The sequence below is a fragment of the Tenrec ecaudatus genome, chromosome 5, assembly GCF_050624435.1.
Source record: "Tenrec ecaudatus isolate mTenEca1 chromosome 5, mTenEca1.hap1, whole genome shotgun sequence".
In the NCBI taxonomy this organism is placed as follows: Eukaryota; Metazoa; Chordata; class Mammalia; order Afrosoricida; family Tenrecidae; genus Tenrec; species Tenrec ecaudatus.
In genome coordinates, this window is record NC_134534.1 from 78,404,196 (window position 1) to 78,426,490 (window position 22,295).

Here is a 22,295-nt window from a genome sequence, read left to right on the forward strand (position 1 = left end):
GCTATATAATATTTAATATTAACATGTTACTACGGGTGCAAAATGTCGAAATACCATTCATTCATTATTCATTCTCAATTATTCCTTAAAAGCTGTCATAAGAAAAATGCACAGTGGACAAACTGCACCTTCCTTGCTAACTCCCCGAAAGGCATCAGCCTGAATCTAATTCCCAAAATAAGGAAATGGAGGCAGAGTTCACCTTCTCTATCCTTTGCCAGCACATATGGCTGTGTCACTCTCCAATTCTCGTCGTGCCCAGCCAGGTCAGACCTCACAAGGTACATGGCGCCATCATTCAACCCGGATCTCCAGAACCACGTAGGTAAGAGACCACATGTGAAGCCCACTTCTTTCAGACTGCCAAATAAGTAAACTAGCCCTTGCTGGATTTCACTGTCCCTGTGGATTCATATATTTGATGGAAGGATTGATATATTTGATAGAATTCATGGAACGTACACTATACTTCTGGCTACAACAGTATAACAAAACAAAGAGACACAAAGGGGGAGGTTTAAGATGAGCCAGGTTTCCATGTCCCAAAAAGGAACACATTGCTTTCTCCTGTACATGGTCACCAACAGGAAGCTCAACTGATCAGCAGGGCTCAGGGCTCTTAACAGCCTCACCACTTGGAAATGATCAATTACAGAAAACCTCATGAATCTTAGTCATTGTCAGGTCCCCACGTGGTCCCTTTTGAGCTGGCCAGTCCCCATTCATTAGCCTCATATATTGGTACAAATGAAAGTACTGAGAAACCACCCAACTACTCCATGGGAGAAAGATAGGGATTTTCTACTCCTGTACAGAGTTCCAGTCTTGGAAACTCACAGCGGCAGTTGTACCCTGTCCCATGGGATCACTATGAGTTGATGTCAACTTGATGGCAATGAGCCCGGCCCATAGCCATGCAGATGCACAGTGGCGGCTGACCCAAGAAGGGTGGGATATAGCCTTGCTCCCCACAATCCCTTGGTGACTAGAGGAGTGGCCATGACCAGTCCCACCTCACACACCCAGCCACCAGCTGTGCTCCCCCTGCACACCCTTGGGACACTAGAATACAGATCGTGACAGAGGGCAGATCATGAGTAAGCTGCCACACACTGTGACCTTGATAAACTACAATTGTCTTGGAACATATCAGTGGCTGACAAAGAAAAAGCAGTTGCTCAGGGTACTTGCTTTTTGGTTCATTTTCCTTTCATGCCCCACTAGACTAGAGACAACTGTCTCCACATGATCCAGACAGCCCCGCGTCTCCAACAGTTCCAGCAGGGGCCGCCATCCACCACTCCAGTGTCACTTAACCACCAAATAAGCACAAATACCAAACAACCTCAATGCCATCGAATCAATTCTGACTCACAGAAACACAAACACACAACCCATAATACACTGGAAACAAAAGGCAATTTCAGGTCACATGAAGAAAACAAGTAAGAGTAGAACAAACAAGTGACAACTCTACAGAGCCAAAAAACCTTCCTGAGGAAGAAAGACATGGGCACTACTGGCTAAGGAATTCAGAAGAATGGCACTTAGGAACTTTCAATAGACTGAGAGAAGAGTCAAGAACGCAATAGACAAAATCAAGGAAACATTTTAAAAACCTTCAAAGAATTTAGGAAAACACTACAAAAACAATCTGACAAAAATAAATGAAAAAAAAGAGAAACCAAACAAAACCAGCAAACAGAACCCACAAGATTACCTATTAAGATTTTTAGAAATATTCAGAAAAGAGTTGACACCAATTCTACTAAAACTATTCCAGAATACAGAATAAGGATGCTCAACTGTGAACTGGATTATAGTATTGGCGAAATTACTGAATGTACCGGAGACTTCCAGAAGGAGACACAGATCTGTGTTGGAAGAAGTACAGCCAGAATGCTTCTTGGAAGAGAAGACAAGACGTCCTTCTCATGTACTATGGACGTGTTATCAGGAAGAAGCAGTCCCTGGAGAAGGACATCATTTGGTAGAGTCGGCAACAAATAGAAACACCCTCAATGAGATAGACTGACACAGGGGCTACCAAAAGTAAGCTCATCTCTAGCCAACTCCATGCCTGTGGGGATGGCAGGGCCCAGACGGAGCTTTGTTGTGTTACACAGAGGGCTGCCACGCATACAAGAAACGGATGAGACAGAGTAGATTGTGCCAGAAGTTTTCCAAGGCTGCAAATTTTCACGGGAGAAAATTGCCACATATTTCTCTTGTGGAGTGGCTTGCAGCTTTGAACGGCTGACCTTTCTGTTAGAAGCCGAGCACTTAACCCCGCCTCCTCAGGGCTCCTTAAACACCTTCCGTGTATCTTTCGAAAGCAGTAGAGACACATTTTCCCCTCGTGGCTCTCTCTAGCGCTGGGCTTTCCTTGTTCTTGTGCGTGGCGGTGGAGAGGACTATGACCCATCATGGCGTACAACAAAACTGCCACGCAGTCATGTGCTGTCTTCCCAATCGTGGTGAGTGGGAGTCCCCTCTCGTGGCATTGAAAGTGCTTTCCAAAGTGCAAGGCTGGTCCCCCAGCACTCTGTTGAGATTCATAAGGCTCTCAGTGGGTTGTGCTTCAGAAGCAGATCGCCAGCCCATTGTTCCTAATCTGGAAGCGCCACTGAAAACTGCCCACCACGAGTGACCCTGCTAGACTTTGAAATACCAGTGGTCTCGCTGCTAGTACCATAGCAACATGACAAACTGATGGACACGTGGTGGTCACATGTGCATGTATACAGTTTAGCCAGTGTAAATAAATTACCTGATACACTGGGAAAAGAAAAGAGAGAGAGAGAGAGAGAGAGAGAGAGAGAGAGAGAGAGAGAGAGAGAGAGAGAGAGAGAGAGAAACGGTTGAACAGTGCAGTGGAGATGGATCCTCAAGGGAAATGTGGAACAGAACCTCAAATCCCTTTAAAAACAACAACAAATAAAACCCAGCAAAATTACAAAATGGAACTAACTGAACTCAACAAGGCTAAGACTATTACCCTGAAGAGGTACTCTTCAAGCCTGGCACTGAAGCGAACTCCTCGTCAGCTTGGACTCACACACAACGAACAGAATTAATAAGTTCTGTGCGCCTGTTAAAAATCACCTGTATGAGACCAAATGGTCAGAGTTACTTTAAAATAAAGATGACAATGTAAGGTACAAGACAAACTAGATGAGTAGAAAGGAAACCATTACCAGGGAAGTAATATGAATGTTCACGTACTGTGACTATCACCAGTGTCCTTGAATATGGATGGAGCCTAAGCTGCCATGAAAACATTCATGGAAACAAAAAATACATATTTTAAAGAAAACCATATTAAGTACAGTTTGAGTCTGATGCACGTTGCCCTATCTTGGAGTTAACTTTATAGCAAATGTTTCGTGTTGCTTTAAAAAAAAATATGTTACTGTAGTCTATAGGGTTGGTTTGAGTTAGAACTGACTCAACTGTACCTAAAAACAACAGTCACATTTGTGGTTTAGGTGAATGTTGATGGAGCAAATCAGTTTCCCATTCAACAATTTATGTTGTTGTGTCACATTAGGTGCAATCCCTGCAATGACAGAGCACTCTTTACCCATCTGCTGGGTTTCTTGTTTCCATCCCTCCTTCCTTCTTGCTTGCTGAATTTTGTTCGGGGGCAAATCTTGCCCTTTTTGTCTCCTATGGTTGATTGTTCTGAGAAGCATGTTCCTCACTGGTATTACTGTTCACTTTATAAACTCACTTTAAAACCCACTATCACCAAGTTGACCCACTTCCATAAGGACCCTACCATACAGGGCAGAACTGCCCCTATGGGTTTCCAAGATGGTAATTCTTTACGGGCGTAAAAAGCTTCTTCGTTCTGTCCTGATGCAGCTGGTGGCTTGGAACTGCTGACCTTGCAGTTAGGAGCCCAACACATAACCACAGAGCCACCAGGGCTCCTTGTTCACTTTATAGGCCTGCCTATTGCCTGATTGATAGATTATTTCTTGGAGTGGTTCAGCTCCAGGTTTGAAGCATGTCTTCTGGTTCCATCAGTCTCTATCAGACCAGTAATTCTGGCCTTAAGAAAATTTTTTTTTATGACACTGAATTTTGTTCTATATCCCTTTATGCCCTATCTCCCTGACTCTGTTCAGGACCTTCTCTTGTACTCCCTCTTAGCGCACTTGGTAGTGTGGTAGCTGGGCACCACCTACTTTTTCTGGTCTTGGGACAGTGGAGTCTACAGTTTGCATGGCTCTCTAATCCTTTGGACTGTTTACTTGAGTCTTTGATTTTCTTTAGCAATCGGTTTCTTTAAGCCCTGTTCTACTCCCTTCACTGGCATATCAGTCACCTGGTTTTGACCATAAATACAGGCTCTTACTTTAAAGGGCTACCATAAAGGTGGTGCTGTTGGTTGCTGAACGCCTGCTCAGCTTCTGACCACAAGGGTGACAGTTCAAATCCATCACGCTGCTCCTTGGGAGGAAGATGAGGCTGTCTGCTCCTGCTATGGTATACAAAACTTTGGAAACCCTATATAAGGTTGCTATGCATTGGAAATTATTTGATGGAAATGGGTTTGGTTTTGAGACCATGGAGGTGGAGAGCAGGGAATAATGCAAGTTAAAATGCAAAACTAAACAAAAGTTGTTTTATGCTGTTCTTACTGAGACTCAGCCACATTTCTTTCTTTACTACACACTGCATGGGTTGCTTTCCAGACTTCTGAAGAAGTTGATTTTGACCTTCCTGCCAACGTGCTTTATGACAGAAAGCTTTGCTGAGGTTATTACTCTGCCATTTTCACGGAATTTTACCTATTGTGCATGCCTTTAATTTTTTTAATTTTATTTTTGTTGCAATGAAAAGACATTTAAAAAACACACACCAGTTTCTACACCTACATGTCAATGACACTGACAATATTCTTTGAGTTAGGCAACCATTCTCATTCCGACAGGTTGTTCCCAATTAGCATAACCTCAGTGGCCCCTACATGTTCTATCTAATCTTTTCAGATGTCGTCGTCAATTTGATCTTATACCGGGAGATCTTAGAAGAGCACAATCCTTCAGATGGACGTTATTTACTAGTTGAACTGTTCAGGTGTTACACACATCAGGGAAAGCTTTGGGTTTAAGGCTTAAAGATTATCTCAGGGCAACAGTGTCAGGGGTTCACACACAGTCTCCCTGGCTTAAGTAAGACTAGATCCCATGAGATTTTGAAATTCTATACAGCATTTCCCCCCACTTTGACCAAGATTCTTTTATAAAATCTTGATTAAAAATATTCAGTAATATTGGCACCATCTAGTTCTGGTCTTATAGCATAGAAAACTAAGCCAAACTAACTGCCATTGAATCAGGCCAAGTCATAGCTACCCGATAGGGCAGATTAGAACTGCCCCTGTGAGTTTCCGAAACTGTAACTCTTTATGGGAGTAGAAAGCTCTGTCTTTCTACCATGGAGTGGCTGGTGGTTTTGAACTGCTGACACTCAGCATCACAGCCCAATGTTTACCCACCAGGAGGCAGTTGTTTATGGCGGCGCGTGGCCACACATTCCATTTCCTCCTATTTCTGACTCTCCTCCTTTTGTTGCTTCAGGCAAACAGAAATCATTTGTGAAAACTTGAATTGCTGCTTGTAAACTCCTAAGACCCAGCAACGACAACAAATGAGGACATCGAACACAAATGCTGAGCACGTTATTAGGCCAAGTAACCATGATTTACCGAGAAACCAGGACACTAAGCCTCACACCAAGGGACAAAATCCCACGAGCTTCCAGGTTGAACATAAGCAGCCCCGGCAGTTATTCTTTCTTCCCAGCCCCTGTCACGGTTGTAGATCTATCTATCTATCTATCTATCTATCTATCTATCTATCTATCTATCTATCTATCTATCTATCACATAACGTTTAACTTTTGGGGGGTTATAACTTTTTGACAGTAATTAGATAGACTGGCTGTGCAATCCTATCCTCAATCCAGGCGTTTCTCCATGATCACCAAACAAAACTCAGGATTCCCTGAGGAATAACCTCCTCCATGCCCTACCCCACTACCCTTTGCCTCTGGAAACCTCTAATAAACGTTGACTTATATACATTTGTCTCTTCGTGTCTATTTATACAAGCGAAATCATCTGTTCTTTTTGTGATACCTTCAAGTTATAACCATATTGAATCATGTACCAAGACTTTATCTTATTACTATTCTACTGTAACTAGGTACGGCAGTTTGTTCACCCATTCACATCAGCTGATGGGTATTAATGTTGTTCCCACCTTGGGCTATTGTGAATGGGCTGCAAGGGGGACGGGCATACAAATATCTGAGCCTTACGTTCAAGTCTTTACCAAGCATCCATGACCAAACGCATTGATTCTCCTTTGGTCTTCATTATTCAATGTCCAACTTGCATATGCATATGAAGAGATTAAGAATACCATGGTTGGGTCAGACGCACCTAAATCCTCAAAGTAACAATCTTGCTTTTTAACACTTTAAATATGCAGCATATTTACACAATGCAATGTGTTGTTTGATCTTCTGACTGCTGCTTCCATGAGCACTGATTGTGGATCCAAGGAAGGTGAAATCCTTGGAACTTCAATCTTTCCTTTGTTTATCATGATGTACATGTAATTGGTGCTATTTCTGGACTTATTCTCTATTTACATCTGAATAGACACAGGTTAGTAATCTTTTCTTACTTAAAAAAGTAGAAACAATTATTAACTTGAAACAATTGCTTTGAGACCATCTATGAGCCTTAAACCAAAAATATCCCCTGAATCTGCTAACAACCAAACAACAGTTAACTAGTAAAGATGTCTGCCTTGAACATGGTGCTCTTCCCAGATCTAGCTATATGGGCTCGAACAGACGACAGTAATTTGAAAGATTAGACAGGAACTTTGCGGGCCAGTAAGTTCATGTTAATGCGGGAGGATCACTTCCGAAATGGAAAAGGAGAATGACTGTATACCTTAAGGAATGCACTCCATGTCACTGAACTACACATGTACAAACTATTGAACTGGTGTCTGCTTGGCTGTGTTGTCAGCAATAAGAAAATTTATTAAAAAAAAATTTTGAAAACGATTACTTTGTTTTCTTTTAAAAATATTTGGGACCATATTTTTGTTAAAGCTTTCAAACTGACATTATCTATCATATTTTGAACATATTTCTATGGACACGCTAATTCTTCATCAACTCTGTTTAATGGCTGTATGTTTTAACCATTGTTTAACTCTGTTTAATGGCTGTATGTTTTCCATTGTTTTAACCGCTCTGGTGACACAGTGGTTACGTGTCGGGCTGCAAACCACAAGCTCAGCAGTTTGAAACCAACAGCCACTCCGAGGGAACAAGACGAGACTTTCTCCACCTGTCGAGGGTCATGGTCTCACGGACCCGTAGGGGCAGCTCTACCTGTCCTGTAGGGTAACTAACTATGAGTCAGAACTAATCAAGGTCAATGAGTTACTTTTTTCTTTTCTTGTTTTGGCTTGCCCATATTTGTAATCCCTGTTAGCAATACACGTCCAATATTGTCTACCTCTTTACTGACTTCGCCTCACGTATCCTCGATGCCTCTAGTTCTGATATGTGCAAACCACTGCGCTTCCTGTTCTGCAGTTATGAATCCCATTAAGAAAAACAATTTGGCCTTTGTCTTTGGTTCCTGAGGGATAGTCCTTGGTGTTTCTTTAGTACTTGAGGCATGGGTTGGATCTAAAACCTTCGGACCACCATCCAAGATTTGTGCAGGTGGTGGGCGGGGGGGGGGGGGGGGTATGCCATGAAGAACTCCAGGATCAAATAACCCAGAGGCGTGATGATTCAACATCTGCAGCGGGGAAGAGGCCGCAAACATGACTGCAGGGCAGCGTCAATACAGGCTCTGAATAGGGAAGCTGCGGGCTGGTGAGGGGGCCTGATGCATCCTCTTTGGAATATAGAGGCTCTGCATTGCAATCTTCACAGACCTCGGCCCCGGGTCTCTTCCATATGAAGATGCTGACTGGTATCTTTTGGCCAAAATAAGTCTGTAATTGTAAGTGTTTTCTGTGAGGAGTGCCAGTGAATTTATTAAACCTGAAATAGTAGTAGGAGCCAGAGATGAACATGAAGACCGAGCTTACTGCTGGCACCCCAAAGGTGTAACCAGCAGGGTACAAGGAAGGGTGGGTGGGCTAAGTGTGATTTTACTGCTTGTTGAGTTCTGACCTCGATCCGGATGGTGAGGGGCAGAGAGAGGAGAATGTCGCCTGGGCAGCAGGGGGTCAGAGATGACTGAGAAGTAGAAAAGTGGGGATTTGATGAGTCTTCACATTTGGGGGATTGGGTTTATGTTGACTCTTATTAAATAGAATAGTATTCTTACAATAAATGGTTATTATGTAGATGCTTTCATTAAAAATCTAAGAGCGCTGGTGGCATGGTGGTTACGAGTTGGGCTGCTAAGAGCAAGGTCAGCAGTTCGAAACTACCAGCTGCTCCTCAGGAGAAACACGAGGCTTTCTCTTCCCACAGAGTTACAGTCTTAGGAACCCACAGGAACAGTTCTACTCTGTCCCATAGGGTTTCTAGAAGTGGGAATTGACTTCGTGGCAATGATTTTGTTTTTCATTAAAAATATCTCTTTCAAAGGCATTAACGGTTACCTCCATCACAATACCGCCATGGCCAACAAGTGCTCGGGGCAAGCTACCCACCAAGCGCCGCGCCTGGTGCTTTAAAGATGTTTAATACTTCACAACTTTAAGTGGTACTATGATCCCATTTCTGGACCCAAAAACTGATTTTGGGTAATGACTTGCTACATGTCACATATAAGTAACCAGTAGAGGGAAAGGCCAGGTTTTTTTCAGAGTGATTGTTTTTTCTCCCTTTAACCCCAAATCGGTGAACTCCATTGTTCCCACTGTTGTGGCACTCGTATCATTTCAGGAAAACCTACTGTTACATATTTAGCTGTAAATACCCCTTAGTAGTCTCCACTGCATTTAGTTTCTCACCAAGTCAGGACAGATTAGAAGGAACCTTAAAAGACTGTTTTCAACGTGAGGGGAGAAAACTGGAGGGGGAGTGCCACGCGCAGAGGCAGACTGCACACAGGTGGAGGTGCAGCAGGTAGACTTCAAGTTACCTCATGTAAGCGGTTTTCTCCTCTTGTGACATAGTACTCAAGAGAAGATCCTTCAAGGTAAACGTATTTTCAATCCATTCAATTAACCCTAATCTAAAAAGAAGGGAAAGATTATGAATAAACATAAACCCAAACTTTCTTGTCTTCTTTAGAAAAAAGGTTCCTTAGAAAAACAAAACAAGATTTCTTCCTGTCAATTCTTCACACCAAGAGAGAAGTCACAAGTATAGTGCTTGGCGTTAGGCCCTTCTATTTCATTCCCGTAAATTAATTAACCTAGGTACTTAAATGTCAAGCAACCTCCCACCACATCTCTGGAAAATCGAGCAAAGATTCCGCATGGTGCAGGGATGCCCAGAGGCATAAATGTACTTTAGGATCACCACCTACCTTGTAGTCATGGGTATAACCTGGTAAGTCTTTAACTGCATGTTTCTCTGACTGCAGGCAGCATCACGGGACAGGATGACATTCATGACTTCAAAGAGCTGCTCAATACGCTGGTCCTGCCGCAGATCTTCGCCTCCTTTCACGAGGAAAGGGTATTCTTTCTCATCGTGCCCTCTGATGATGATGCGTTTAGGTTTCCTGATGGAGCTCATTACTTTGATCTTTCAAAAGTAAGAAAGCAGCTTATGTGTAGTCTTAAAGAGAGAGACGAGCCCAACAATCATTATCACGAGAGGAAAAGTAAGGCCGGTTAGCAAGTACTCTTCAGAGAGCCATTAGCACTGTCAGACAGTAAGCGACAGAGAAATAGAAGTTATTTTATTTGGTCAGAACAGAGAATTGAGTGCAGGCAGACCTTGGGGCCAGTGAAATAATTTTACCTGTTTATTCCCCACTGCTATGTCTCCCGAGATTTCATGTTCATGATTTTAAATAATTGCTTATCAATCTGAGTATTCTTAGTAATGACAAACATAACTAACTTTCTACATGAAAACCAAATAACTCACTTCCAGGGAGACCATTCTAACGTATAGCAACCCTGCAGGGGCAGAGCAGAACTGCTCCTTTGGCTTTCTGAGACTTTAAATCTTTACAGCCTCATTTTTCTCCCGTGGAGCAGCTGGTGGGTTTTAACCACTGCCTTTGTGCTTACCAGCTCAGGGCATAACCCACGATGCCCCCCAGAGAGCTTACTTTCTACATAGTTTAATTCTACATGTATTTTGTCATGGAAGTGAGCACATATCTTATATTGGACCTAATTATATATTTACAATGACTGATGTTGAAACATGAGAAACATTAAATTCCGTATATAATGGAAATATTTTCCGTATGTAATAGAAAATTTTTGTAAAATTGAGAACAACACAAGGGTTTGTCTTTTCCAAATCACTTTCACATCTGAAGAACTGAACATCACACCCTGATCATCCTGAAGGGAAGAATTACAACCACTGGGGTTGCAAACACATGCACACTCACCCGTTCATCGAACCCAGCGAGGCGCGCGTGGTATTCAGGCAATGGCTTTCCTTTGCCATCATACTGCCCTGGAACAAACCAGAGAATCTTAGGTAGAGCCTGTTATCGAATTCCTGTATGTTAAAACTCATCTAATTAAAGAGGAATCTAGATACTAACATTTTTCAGTATAAGTTTTCATTTAAAGAAAACAGACTTATGCAGATATTTATGAAATTATTGATCAGTTTCACTGGTTAGTGGAAGGTGGCTTTCTCTTCGAATACTAGAGGAATTCCAGGTAAGAAACATAATGTACTGAGCAGCAGTGCTGTTGGACCCAAGGGTGGACTGAAATTGCACACTGGAAGGCTTACATCTTTGTCTTGCAACTGACATACCGATTAATAACAAGAACATTATAATCACAATTATGTTTTTTCTTACATCCATAGGGAAGAGGATAAGAGTAACTATATTCAAATACTTTTTCCCTCAAACCAATGTTTCAGGAGCATGACTGTTCACAATTTCCTTGGGAAAACTGATGCCATATTTACATCCCAGCAATATGCTGGGTGTCTCCTTCCTGAATGTATCCGTGGCTTTTCTCTCAGCCTTTCTCCGGAACGTCAGTTAGCATTACCTTCTCCCTTTATCTGGGATGAACCTTTGCATGCCGGAACACACCTGGATTGACACTTGTGTTATATTTTACAGATTCATTCAGGAGCAATGCGTGTATGCAAAGGAAATGCAGAGGAAATTCGAAATTCTAGTTACCATTATTATTATCCATTTACCATTATCATTGAGAAATCTTAACACTGTTTTCATAAGAAAACTATCTAGATAATTCATATAGTTCACTACATACATGTTGTTGTTACGTGCCCATAGCCTCCTCATGCACCACAGAACGACACACTGCCAGGCCCTGCACCCTCCCCACCATGGTCCTTCTGCTGGAGCCCCTTGTTGCCGCCATGGCATCAATCCATCTCCAACAGAGGGTGACACTGTGACATTTAAAGCTCGTTTGTAGAAAAAGGTCTGTGTTGGGACAGTTAGCTTATGTTAGTGACGGAATCTGTCGGAAGGGACAGTGAGCCTGGTGGCACAACTTCAGCAACATGACGCATGTCACTGAACTCCACAGGCAGGAACTGTGAGCTTGTTTCCCCACCACACACCCAGTGAACTGCACGAACTGCTGAGCGCTCAGTAACACTGTCTGGGAACCCGGACGTTCTCCCGGCAGCACTGTTTTTCTGTCTGAAGTGTCCCTCTTTCACTCCCAACACGAGCTCACCTGGAATCTCGAGCTCCTGCCTCAAAAGTCCCACTCTGAAGTTGCTCATCCAGGGGGAGCACTCGCGCAGATTCCCGGGCGCCTTCGACACTTGGTTCATGTGTTTAAGTAGCGTGGAGGTGATGTTGTTGAAGTCACCGATCCTCATCGTTGTTAGCTTAGAACCTCCTTTCCCAAAATGCTTATCAAATTCTTTTCCAAAGGCCTGAAATTAATACCAGTATAATTATATAGGGTCCTGCTGTGTTTTAAATTTTTATTTTCCCATTTTTTTCTTAGAATTTAATCACTGTTGAGATTAAAGGTATTTTAAAAAGCCTAAAGGTGTCAGACTCGGTGTAGTTTTCCGTCTAGAATGCCTTTAGAGCTGGAATTCTGACGGGATAGCACACTAGCAGATAAGCTACGCAGACCCTCTGCAAAAAAGACCCGAGAAACCAAGTAACGTGATATGGATAACCGTCTTAGAGCCCCAAGTGTCATGGGTGGAATAAAGAAGTACTCAAATACTAATTAGAAGAGGAAACAATAAAAAACAGACAACAAGGGGAGAGAGTGGTGAACGGTCAGTGGGCATTTTGTGTGACTGCAAGCAGGATTCCAACTGGGGCAGGAACCAGATAACCAGCTCCGCTCACGCGGCAGTGCAGCAGCACCTACACTGATGGCCAGGGACCAGAAGAGTGTAAGCTCTCCTTTACTCTCCATACCCTCCTCCATGCCATGCCCACAAACTACCACCTGGCAGCTGGTGACACCATGCTGTCCTTCACTTCCTGAGGCCTCAGGCACATCCTTGGACACGGGTCCCATGTGCTTACCACCACTATGGTTGGAGGTACACACCCTCACACTCTGCTTCCTTGGAAACCCATCCCCACCACCTCTGGGGCCAGCTGAGCACACTGTACCGCTGCTTCCAGACGGATCATGCACAGAAGACTAGTGCTGGCTCACCAGTCACATACCAGTTATCCCGAAAGACTCTTGCTGGCTCAGGACTTAAAGAGCCGCGTTGTGGTGTGATTCCAGCACACTCCTTTGCTTGGTGAAGCAAGGAAGACTTGCTTTCATGTTTGTATGCTTTGCATCTCAATACCTGCTATAAACAACGATGGCAAAGTTTGCACTGTTCTTCTGGATGCTGTGTCTGGCTTGCCTCTGCCTGACCGTAGAGCTAGCAGTCTTTTGCCTCACCTAATTCATCTGCTGATTTAAAGTCTACTTTGGTGTAAATTTAGAGAATCATCAAGGTGGGCATCTAAACTATGGATTTGGGATTTTCTATCTTCCACAACCATGTAAGCTATTTCCTTGTTGATCTGTGAGTTCTGTGAGCTGTTAACAGAGAATTTTCGAACTCTGGGACATGAAGGAGAATATTGAGGGGTAGAGTAATGACTGCTATCACATATAATGAAGTCATAGAGCATTTTAGAAACGTTGGACATTAAGCACATTTTTAACCCTCACCTCATTGTGTTTAGCCTTATACAGACTCTTCTAAAGGAAAATGTTTGTGTAGAAATATTCAGAATATTAGAGGATACAATTAACATACAAAAATCAGTTGACTTCCTTTGTACTAACAAAGAGAACTCTGAAAGGGAAATTAAAATAATATATACCATTTACAACAGTCAACCCCCAAATATGCAATACATATAATTTAGGAATTTATCTAACCAGAGAAGAACGTATCAATAAAACTACAGAACACTCTTTTGATAAAAAGTCCAAAGAAAAAAAAGTCCCCCAAACCCCCTACATAAATGTAAGAATATGCCATGCTTATGGATAGGAAGATTTAACATTGTGAACTTGTCAATACTACGTAATACAATACACAGATATAATGAAATCCTGGTCCAGATTTCATGATAATTCTTTACAGGCATGGAAAAATTAATCACTGATTTTATATGGCAAGGAAACAGACCCCAACTAAACAAAGCAACATGAAAGAAGAATATGAGATGACTTCACACTCCTCAATTTCAAAACCTACTATACAGCCACAGTAGTCAAAATAGCATGATAATGACAACCCAGAAGTAATTCCACCCACTGTTCACAGAGCTGATCTTCATGAAAGGCAAAACAAAACAAAAAAATACATTGAGGAAGAAATAAGTCTCTTTAACAAATGATGGTGGTTAAATGATATTCATTTGCTGACTAATGAACAGAAAAATTCTTATCTCTCACCCTATAAAAAATTAATTGGGGATGGATCAAAGACTAAACTGTGAAACCTAGAACTATAAGACTGTCATATCAAAAATAAGGGCAAACTTTGGGGCCCTGTTACATGACATCAATATATTATCAAATGTAACTGAAAGCATAGAAACAGCTGAAGGCAAACTGGCTGACTGGGACCTATTAAAGTTAAACATCAAAAGTCTTTAAAAAAGTGTAAAACAAGAACCTACAGACTGAGCAAAAAAAAAGGCAAGAATGTATCAGGTAAAGGACTAATCTCTAAAATTTTTATAAATCTTCCACACCTTAACAACGAACCATCAACAATCCAATTAAAAAATGAGCAGAGAAAATAGACACTTTCACATTAAGACATTTAGGCTGCCACCAACAAGTGAAGAAACGCTCAACATGATTAGCCGTTAGAGAGCTACAGCTCAAAGCAATGAGACAGGATCTCGCTCCAGCAATGATGGTAAAGGCAAAAAACAAAACAGAAAAGAGCAGATGCTGGCCATCGTGTGGACGACAGAATCTGGTAGGAGTGTAAAATGGTACAATGGTATAACCACGGTGGAAAACAAGGCGTATACTGCTTCCTTAAAAAGAAGTAGAAAGACCACATGATCTACCAATCCCACTAAATTCCACAAATAGATATATGCATACCATGTTCACCAATCACATGGCAAAAAGACAGAAACGACTTAAGGGCCCATCGACAAACTCCTGGGTAAACGTATGTGACACATAAAATGGAATCCTGTGCGAGGTTATAGAACGATGATGAGGTACATCATGACGTCGGTGAACCTGGAAGACCGCGTGCTGAGTGAAACCAGTCAATCAAGCAAGAATAAGATTACAGGAGACCCCGATTATAAAAAGTCAAGAAAGGATCTTCACAGAAAGAAGCATTGTTTGATGTTTCTAAGGATGGGAGGGGAAGAGAAGGTAGCTCTATCTACAAGGTATCATTAACTTGGGGGAAGGGGAAGACAATATACAATGAGGGGCAGATAAACATCAAATAATGAAGGGGAAGATTCACACTGGGAGGAGAACACAAGTTAAAGGTGACAAAAGTAACTATGACTACATACATAATCCTGTAGATAACAGTAATAGCAATAAGCAACAAGTAGGTGCATGGACAGACATACAGGCTGAACAGGTGCAGGGCAGTGCTGGGACTGCGCTCATGAATACACAGAGGGCTTCAAAAAATTTGTGATAATGTAGAATTGGCTCATGAATTTCTGAACACTTTGTATACATGGATATATGTACATCATATGTAGATGCACATGTTTTATAGAGGACATTTTTATATGTGCATTGATATACAATGCATAAATCCAAGAATATACTAGAGAACGCACCATACAAGAGTAGACGCATTTAAACTATGGTGTTGGTGAAGAAGATTGAAAGCATCATGGACTTCCAGAAGAACAAATTAATTTGGCTTAGAAAAGTATAGCCAATATGCTTCTTACACGCGAGGCTAGTGAGACTTGGTCTCAGCCACCTGGGACGTGTTATCAGGAAAGAGTAGTCCCTAGATAAGGCCATCATGTTTGGTAAAGCAGAAGGAGGAACATCCTTAAAGAAATAGGTTCAGACGGTGGCTATTAACAATGGCTCAACCATACAACAATTGTGAGGCTGGTATGCTTCCTGGAAGTGTGTGTTCTGTGCTTCACTGAGCCACTATGAATCAGAAATGACTTGATGACACCTTACAACAGTCTCACGGGGGTAGAGTTAAGGAAGCTCCTTAGCCAGAGCTCCTGGGCCTGAAGGGCTAAGAAGCATAGTCTTTGGGGACAGTAAGGCCAACTGGCACAATATATTCCACAAATATCGCACACTCCACTTTGGTGAATAGCACTTAGGGACTTAAGCTTGTGATCGCCTAGCTAATGTTCAACTGTTAGTCTGCCATCATCTTTAGCAAAGAAAGCTGAAGACACTCAAAGACAGACGGAACAATTAGTCCAAAGGACTAGAGGACCAAGAGAAGCTCATCTCCCATGGCGCTGACCTGGAGAGCTAGGTGGCACATAGCTACCGCTACCAACCACTCTGAAAGGTATCAAAATAGAAGATCCTGGATAGAGTGAGATAAAATGTGGAATAAAACTCGTAATCAATGGTGGGATGTCACTGGCAGAACTCTGAGATCTATAGTCCTTAGTTACCCCTTCCCCTAGAACTGAACTCACCTATGTGGCTCAACTTTCAGCCAAACAATAGACAGGCATATAAGGTGAAAAATAACAACAGGGAGGTGTGCATTCAATAAAATGATCAACCATTCAAGATTAAAAGGGCAATGTTTGCCCGGGATAAATTCAGAAGACAGGAAGGGATAGAAATGGGAAACAGAGAGAGGAAGTGAGATGCTAGTGTGTGAATAGCAATTAATTAATGTTAGGAAACATTGCATTTAATAGAATGTATTTAATGGAAAATGCATTTGCTCTGTTCTCACCCAATGCACAATAAAGTTTTTAAAAACAAATGAAAAACAAACAAATGAACCAATGTAAAACAACCACAACTTTTAGGGCCTGCCTCTTGTTTCTTTGTATTTCCTTGAAAGATAGAAGGCTATGGTTAGTGTTTACTTGCAGTCATAAATTCTAATAAGAGTTTTCAAAAACTCAGAGTGGGTCTTCAATAAATTCATTTAAACATTTAGTTCCAATTTCCTAGTTATTGATCTAGCTCATTATGATGACATGATATCTAGGAGCAAAATAAAGGAAAAAAATAAAATGGAGTAATTCAATATAATGAATAGCACATTATCCTCCATAAGGACTGAAGGGATAAATTTTAAAACACTACTTTCCTTGGTGTCTTTTAAAACATTAATTTGTGTTGTAATCTAGTAGAAATATAACTTGGATAATTTAAATTTATAAAAGCAATTAGTATTAAAAATATATCATTCTTTTTAATAGTCTGTACTCAAACATCCATTTGATGTTTTAAACTTAACAAAGACAATTGGCCTTAAGAATTTCCTAAAATCTAATATTGGATTATTACTTAAATGAATTAATACAACTTGTCTGTTGATTTGTTACTAGGTGGAAATTTCTGGGCAAATGTTCCAAGGCACTCGAAATTAAACTCATAAAAGTTCCTTCGAGCAGGCAGGCTGCGGTATTCCTGAGGCCAGCTTCTTATGGAGACGTGCTTCCGGACAGCGAAGAAGCCTGGGGGACCACACTGGCCTTTTCACGGCATCCAGGCATTTGGGAACGAAAAGGACCGTAAACACGAAGGGACGGTGTGCATCACACCTTTGTACGATTTACAGAGAGGAGCCTCACTGGGTTCCTAGAATGAAATTGGAACCAAGTCACCGCATGCTTCGAGTAGGAACAGAGGGAAAGGAACCAGTCGGATATAGTCACAGCATTTTGGTTTTATTTGTTTAGTTTTTCAAGATAGAAAGCCTACAAAATAAACTATTTACCAGAGCCTAAGCTACTTTATTTTACCAAATCCAAACTGATCTTTGGGCAGGACAAAACCTAACATTAGTCCCTCCAGGATGCTCTGTGGAGGAAGGGAAATTCCCACCGCAGCCCCTGCCTAATCTACAGAGCTGGGGAAGCTGAAAAGTACTTGAGGAGGTCATGGCCCAGGGGCAAAGTCCATAAAAAAATTAAAACTTAATTAAAGACTTAGCGAACTCCTCTAGGACATCATGAGGGCTACTGTACAATACCAAAAGGACAGCCAACTGGACTGCGCATCTCGGATACTATTGAAGAAAGAGGCACAAAGGAAAACAAAAAACAACACCCCCCACCACCACAACTGCCATCCAGTTGATTCTCACAGCGACCCCATACAAGGTTTCCGAGACTGGAAATCTTTGTAGGAGTTGACAGTCTCCTACTGGTAATGAGCAGCCCAGGGCCTAGGGAAACCAAGAGAAGGACATCAGAGGACATTCCATCCTCTAGCATCTAGAGATACAAGAAACAGACTGAGAGCAAAAGATGGAGAAAAATTCCTTGCAAGTAGTAACTCAAGAAAGCAGAGGTGATCATACTGATAGTAAGCAAAATTGATTTCAAACAAAAATAAAGGACTGAAAAATAAAAATAAAGGACTGTGGGTGTTAGGAGATAACAGACAGTGTAAGATACAAAATAATAGCAATATATAATTGATTAAGGATTCACAAGGGTGGGAGGGTGGAGGAGGGGCAAAAAGAGGAGCTTATACCAGGCAGGGGCTCAAGTACAAAATGTTTTGGAAATGATGATGGCAACATATTTACAAATATGTTTGATACAACTGATGTATGGAATGTTATAAGAGCTGCAAGAACCCCCAATAAAAATGATTTATTGAAAAAATAGAGATAAAAGACATTACATAATAATAAAAGGTAATCCTGCAAGAAGACATAACAATTATAAATATTTATGATCCTAACATCAGAGTCCAAAATAGATGAAACAAATTTGAAAATATCTGAAGAGTTGAACTTCAATACATCACTTTCAAAGCTGCAGCATCTAAAAATATATGTATGAACATCAAGGATTCAACTATACCCTAAACCAATTACACCAAGGACCATATATGGAACACCACACCTGTGAGCAGATAATACTCATTTCTCCTGCGCACAAGGGTCATAATTTTGCAGTGATCATATAGTTTGTAGGACAAAACACAAATCTCAACAAATTTTGAAAAGTTGAAAACATAGAGTGTCTAACCACAGAGAAATAAGAAGTTAACATTAGGAGGAACTCTAAGAGTACAAACACACAGGGAATTAAGCAACACAACATTAGCCACCAAACAAATCAAGGAAGAAATCAAGAGAGAGAGAAAATTTTAATGCTGTTTAGGTGCGATCGAGCCAGTTCCAATCCATTGCGACCCCACCGTGCCAACAGAACCAAGCACCGCTGCTTCTTGTATCCTTCTAACAATTATTCATAGGTTGGAGCCCATTGTTGCAGCTGCTGTCAATCCATCTCCCCCAGGGCCTTCCTCTTTTACACTCTTTCTCCACTTGCCAAGCATATGTTCTTCTCAGGGACTGGTCTCTCCTGATAACTTTTCCAAAGGAGGAGAGGTGAAGTCTGGCTATCTTTGCTTCTAAAGTGCATTCTGGCTATAATTCTTCTAAGACAAACTTGTTTGTTTTTTGGTCAGTCCATGGTATTTTTTTAAATCATTTTATTGGGGGCTCTTACAACATCCCATACCTATTTGAACATCTGTTGCCATCATCTTCCAAAACGTTGTCTACTTGAGCCCTTGGTATAAGCTCCTCTTTTATTCCCCTCCCTTCCCACCCTCATGAATCATTGATCAATTATATATTATTTTTATTTCATATCTTACACTGTCCATTGTCTCCCTTCACCCACAATTCTGTTATTCATCCCCTTTGGGGTGGGGTGGTGGCTACATATCCAACCTTGTGATGGGTTCCCCCTTTCTTTCCCTTCCCCCTCCCAGACCATCTCCTTACCCTCATGATATCACTACTCCCACTACTGTTCCTCAGGGGTTTATCTGTCCTGAATTCCATGTGTCGAAAGCAACTTTCATTCCATATTCTTTACCAACACCTTAGGTCAAATGCATTGATGTTTCTTTTTTCTTTTTGCATGGATTTTACTTTAGTCTCCCTTATGACATGTCCAACTTCCACGTGCATATGAGGTGACTGAAAACAACATGGCTAGGGCTGGTGCACCTTAGCCCTGACAGCAACAGCTTCTCTGCAACATTTTAGAGAGGTCTTGTGCAGCAGGGTTACCTAGTGCAATGTGCTGTTGGATCTCTTGACTGCTGCTTCCATGAGCATTGACTGTGAATCAAAGGAAGACATAATCTGTGACAAGTTCAATTTTATCTCCATTTACTATGATGGTACCTCTCAATCGAGTGGAAGATTTTTGTTTTCTTTCTTTTTAAAAAAAATCCTTTTATTGGGGCTCATACAACTCATCACAATCCATACATACATCCAATGTGTCAAGCACATTTGTACATTTGTTGCCCTCATCATTCTCAAAACATTTGCTTTCTACTTGAGCCCTTGGTATCAGCTCCTCATTTTTCCCCTCATGAACTCTTGATAATTTATAAATTTTGTCATGTCTCGCACTGTCTGACATCTCCCTTCACCCACGTTTCTGTTGTTCATCCCCCAGGGCAGGGGCTATATGGAGATCCTTGTAACCAGTTTTTGTTTTCTTTACATTGAATTGTAATCCATAATGAAAGCTTCAATCCTTGACCATGATCAGCGAATGCTTCAAGTCCTCCTCATTTTCAGGAAGCAAGGTTGTGTCATCTGCATATCCCAAGCTGTTAATAAGCCTTCCTCCAATCCTGATGGCCATATTCTTCCTCATATAATCCAGTTTCTCTAATTATTTGGTAAGCATACAAACAGAAATGAAGCTGGAGATCGCATGATAGAATTTTGCAAGATCAAAGATGTTCCTGGCAAACACATTTTTTCAACAACACAAAAGTCAACTATACACATGGATTTCTCCACATGCAACACATAGGAATAAAATTGCCTACATATATGTGAAGAGAAGATGGAGCAGCTCAATATCAGCAGCTAAAACCAGGCAGGTGAGGATCTGACTGTGGAACCAACAATTGCTCCTACGTAACTCCAAGCTGACAGTGAAGAAACGTCAAACAAACCCTCACGTGCTAAAAAAAAGTGCAACCTTGAGTATTCCCAAATGAACTTCATGAGCATCTCAAAACAGATTTGCTGCACTAAACACTAATGACAGAAAACATGACGAGTTATGGGAGGACATCATTCATGAAGAAAGCAAAAGGTCATTACAAAGACAAGAAAGAAAAGATCAAAGTGGATGTCAGAAGAGGCTCCAACTTCCACCTAATCACAGAGTAGCTAAGGAACCTACGAGATGAGGAAGTCAGAGTCTAACAGAAAACTCTAAAGGGCAGCTGGAGAAGTCAAAGTAAATTATTATGATGAAAGACCTAGGGTGAGAAAACCAAGGAGGAAGGCTATGCTCGGCATATCTTAAACTGAAAGAACTCAAGAAAAATTTCAAGTCTTGAGTTGTAAAATTGAAAGAATTTTATGGGCAAAATATTGAATGAGGCACGAAGCATGAAAAGAAGATGGAAAGAACACACCGCGTCGCTGTACCAAAAAGAACTGGTCGATATTCTACCGTTTCAGGAGGTAGCATGCACGCAAGAACCAGGGCGTGGGTCAGGAGCGCCTTAGTCCTCAAAGTAACATCCTTACTTTTCCGCACTAGCGGTCTTGTGCAGCAGATTGACCCAGTGCAATGCATTGTTTGGTCTCTAGATTGCTGCTTCCATGAGCATTGTTAAGGGATCCAAGCAAGATGAAATTGTTAGGTTCAAGCTCCCAGCCAGGAAGGGGTGGTACACCTACGTAGGTGTTACACGTGATTGACCCATCTAAGCCAGGTGAATTTGATTCAGCCAATGGGGTCAACCAGTATTGTTGACCATGCCTCCCACGGGGTCCCTGAAAAACCAGAGGTTTTGCTCTGGCGCCCTCTCTCAGTGGCTCTGACACACAGTTGAGCGCGGCTGGGCTGCACATCCCAACGCCGGGCTATGCCACGTCCTGCCAACCATGCCGTGGACTCTGTCTGGTGGTGTTCCATTTATCGTACAACCTGAAACTGCTTCTAACTTTCAAAAAACTCACTTGGATCACAAACCAGGCTTCAGTGTGAATTCTTTCTCACACAAAGCCAAAGACCAAGGTATATCTCTCCCACGAGAGGGAGCGATCTAACAAAATCTTTGAAAACTTCAATCTTTTCATCATTTTTCTCGATGGTACTATTGGTCAATAAAACAAAACCCCTCACTGTCACCGAGTCAATTCTAACTCGAGGGCGACTCTATCTGACAGGGTAGAACTGCCTGTGTGGGTTTCTGACTGTAACTCTGTATGAGAGTAGCGAGCCCCACCTTTCTCCTGCACAGCAGCTGGTTTCAATCTGCTGACCCTGTGGTTAGCAGCCCACTAGGGAACCACAAGGCCACCAGGGCTCCGCTACTGGTCCCGCTGTGAGGATATGGGCCTTCTTTACGTTGCAATCCTTGATCTTCATCAGTAAATGCCTTAAGACAGTCGGTCTTCCCCAGTTTCAGCCAGAAAGGTTATGGCAT

At 41.8% G+C, this 22,295-nt stretch overlaps 1 protein-coding gene across 1 annotated transcript in view; it reads right to left on the reverse strand.

Annotated features, from left to right (window-relative positions):
* Positions 1–22,295, reverse strand: part of PRKDC (protein kinase, DNA-activated, catalytic subunit) — a 208,396-nt gene that overhangs the window by 9,813 nt on the left and 176,288 nt on the right. Inside the window, exons 77-80 of the mRNA XM_075549648.1 lie at positions 11,877–12,081; positions 10,586–10,653; positions 9,539–9,759; positions 9,149–9,241 (exon numbers count right to left, since the gene is read on the reverse strand). Coding sequence (XP_075405763.1) covers positions 9,149–9,241; positions 9,539–9,759; positions 10,586–10,653; positions 11,877–12,081 — 587 coding nt within the window. The remainder of the gene's footprint in view (positions 1–9,148; positions 9,242–9,538; positions 9,760–10,585; positions 10,654–11,876; positions 12,082–22,295) is intronic.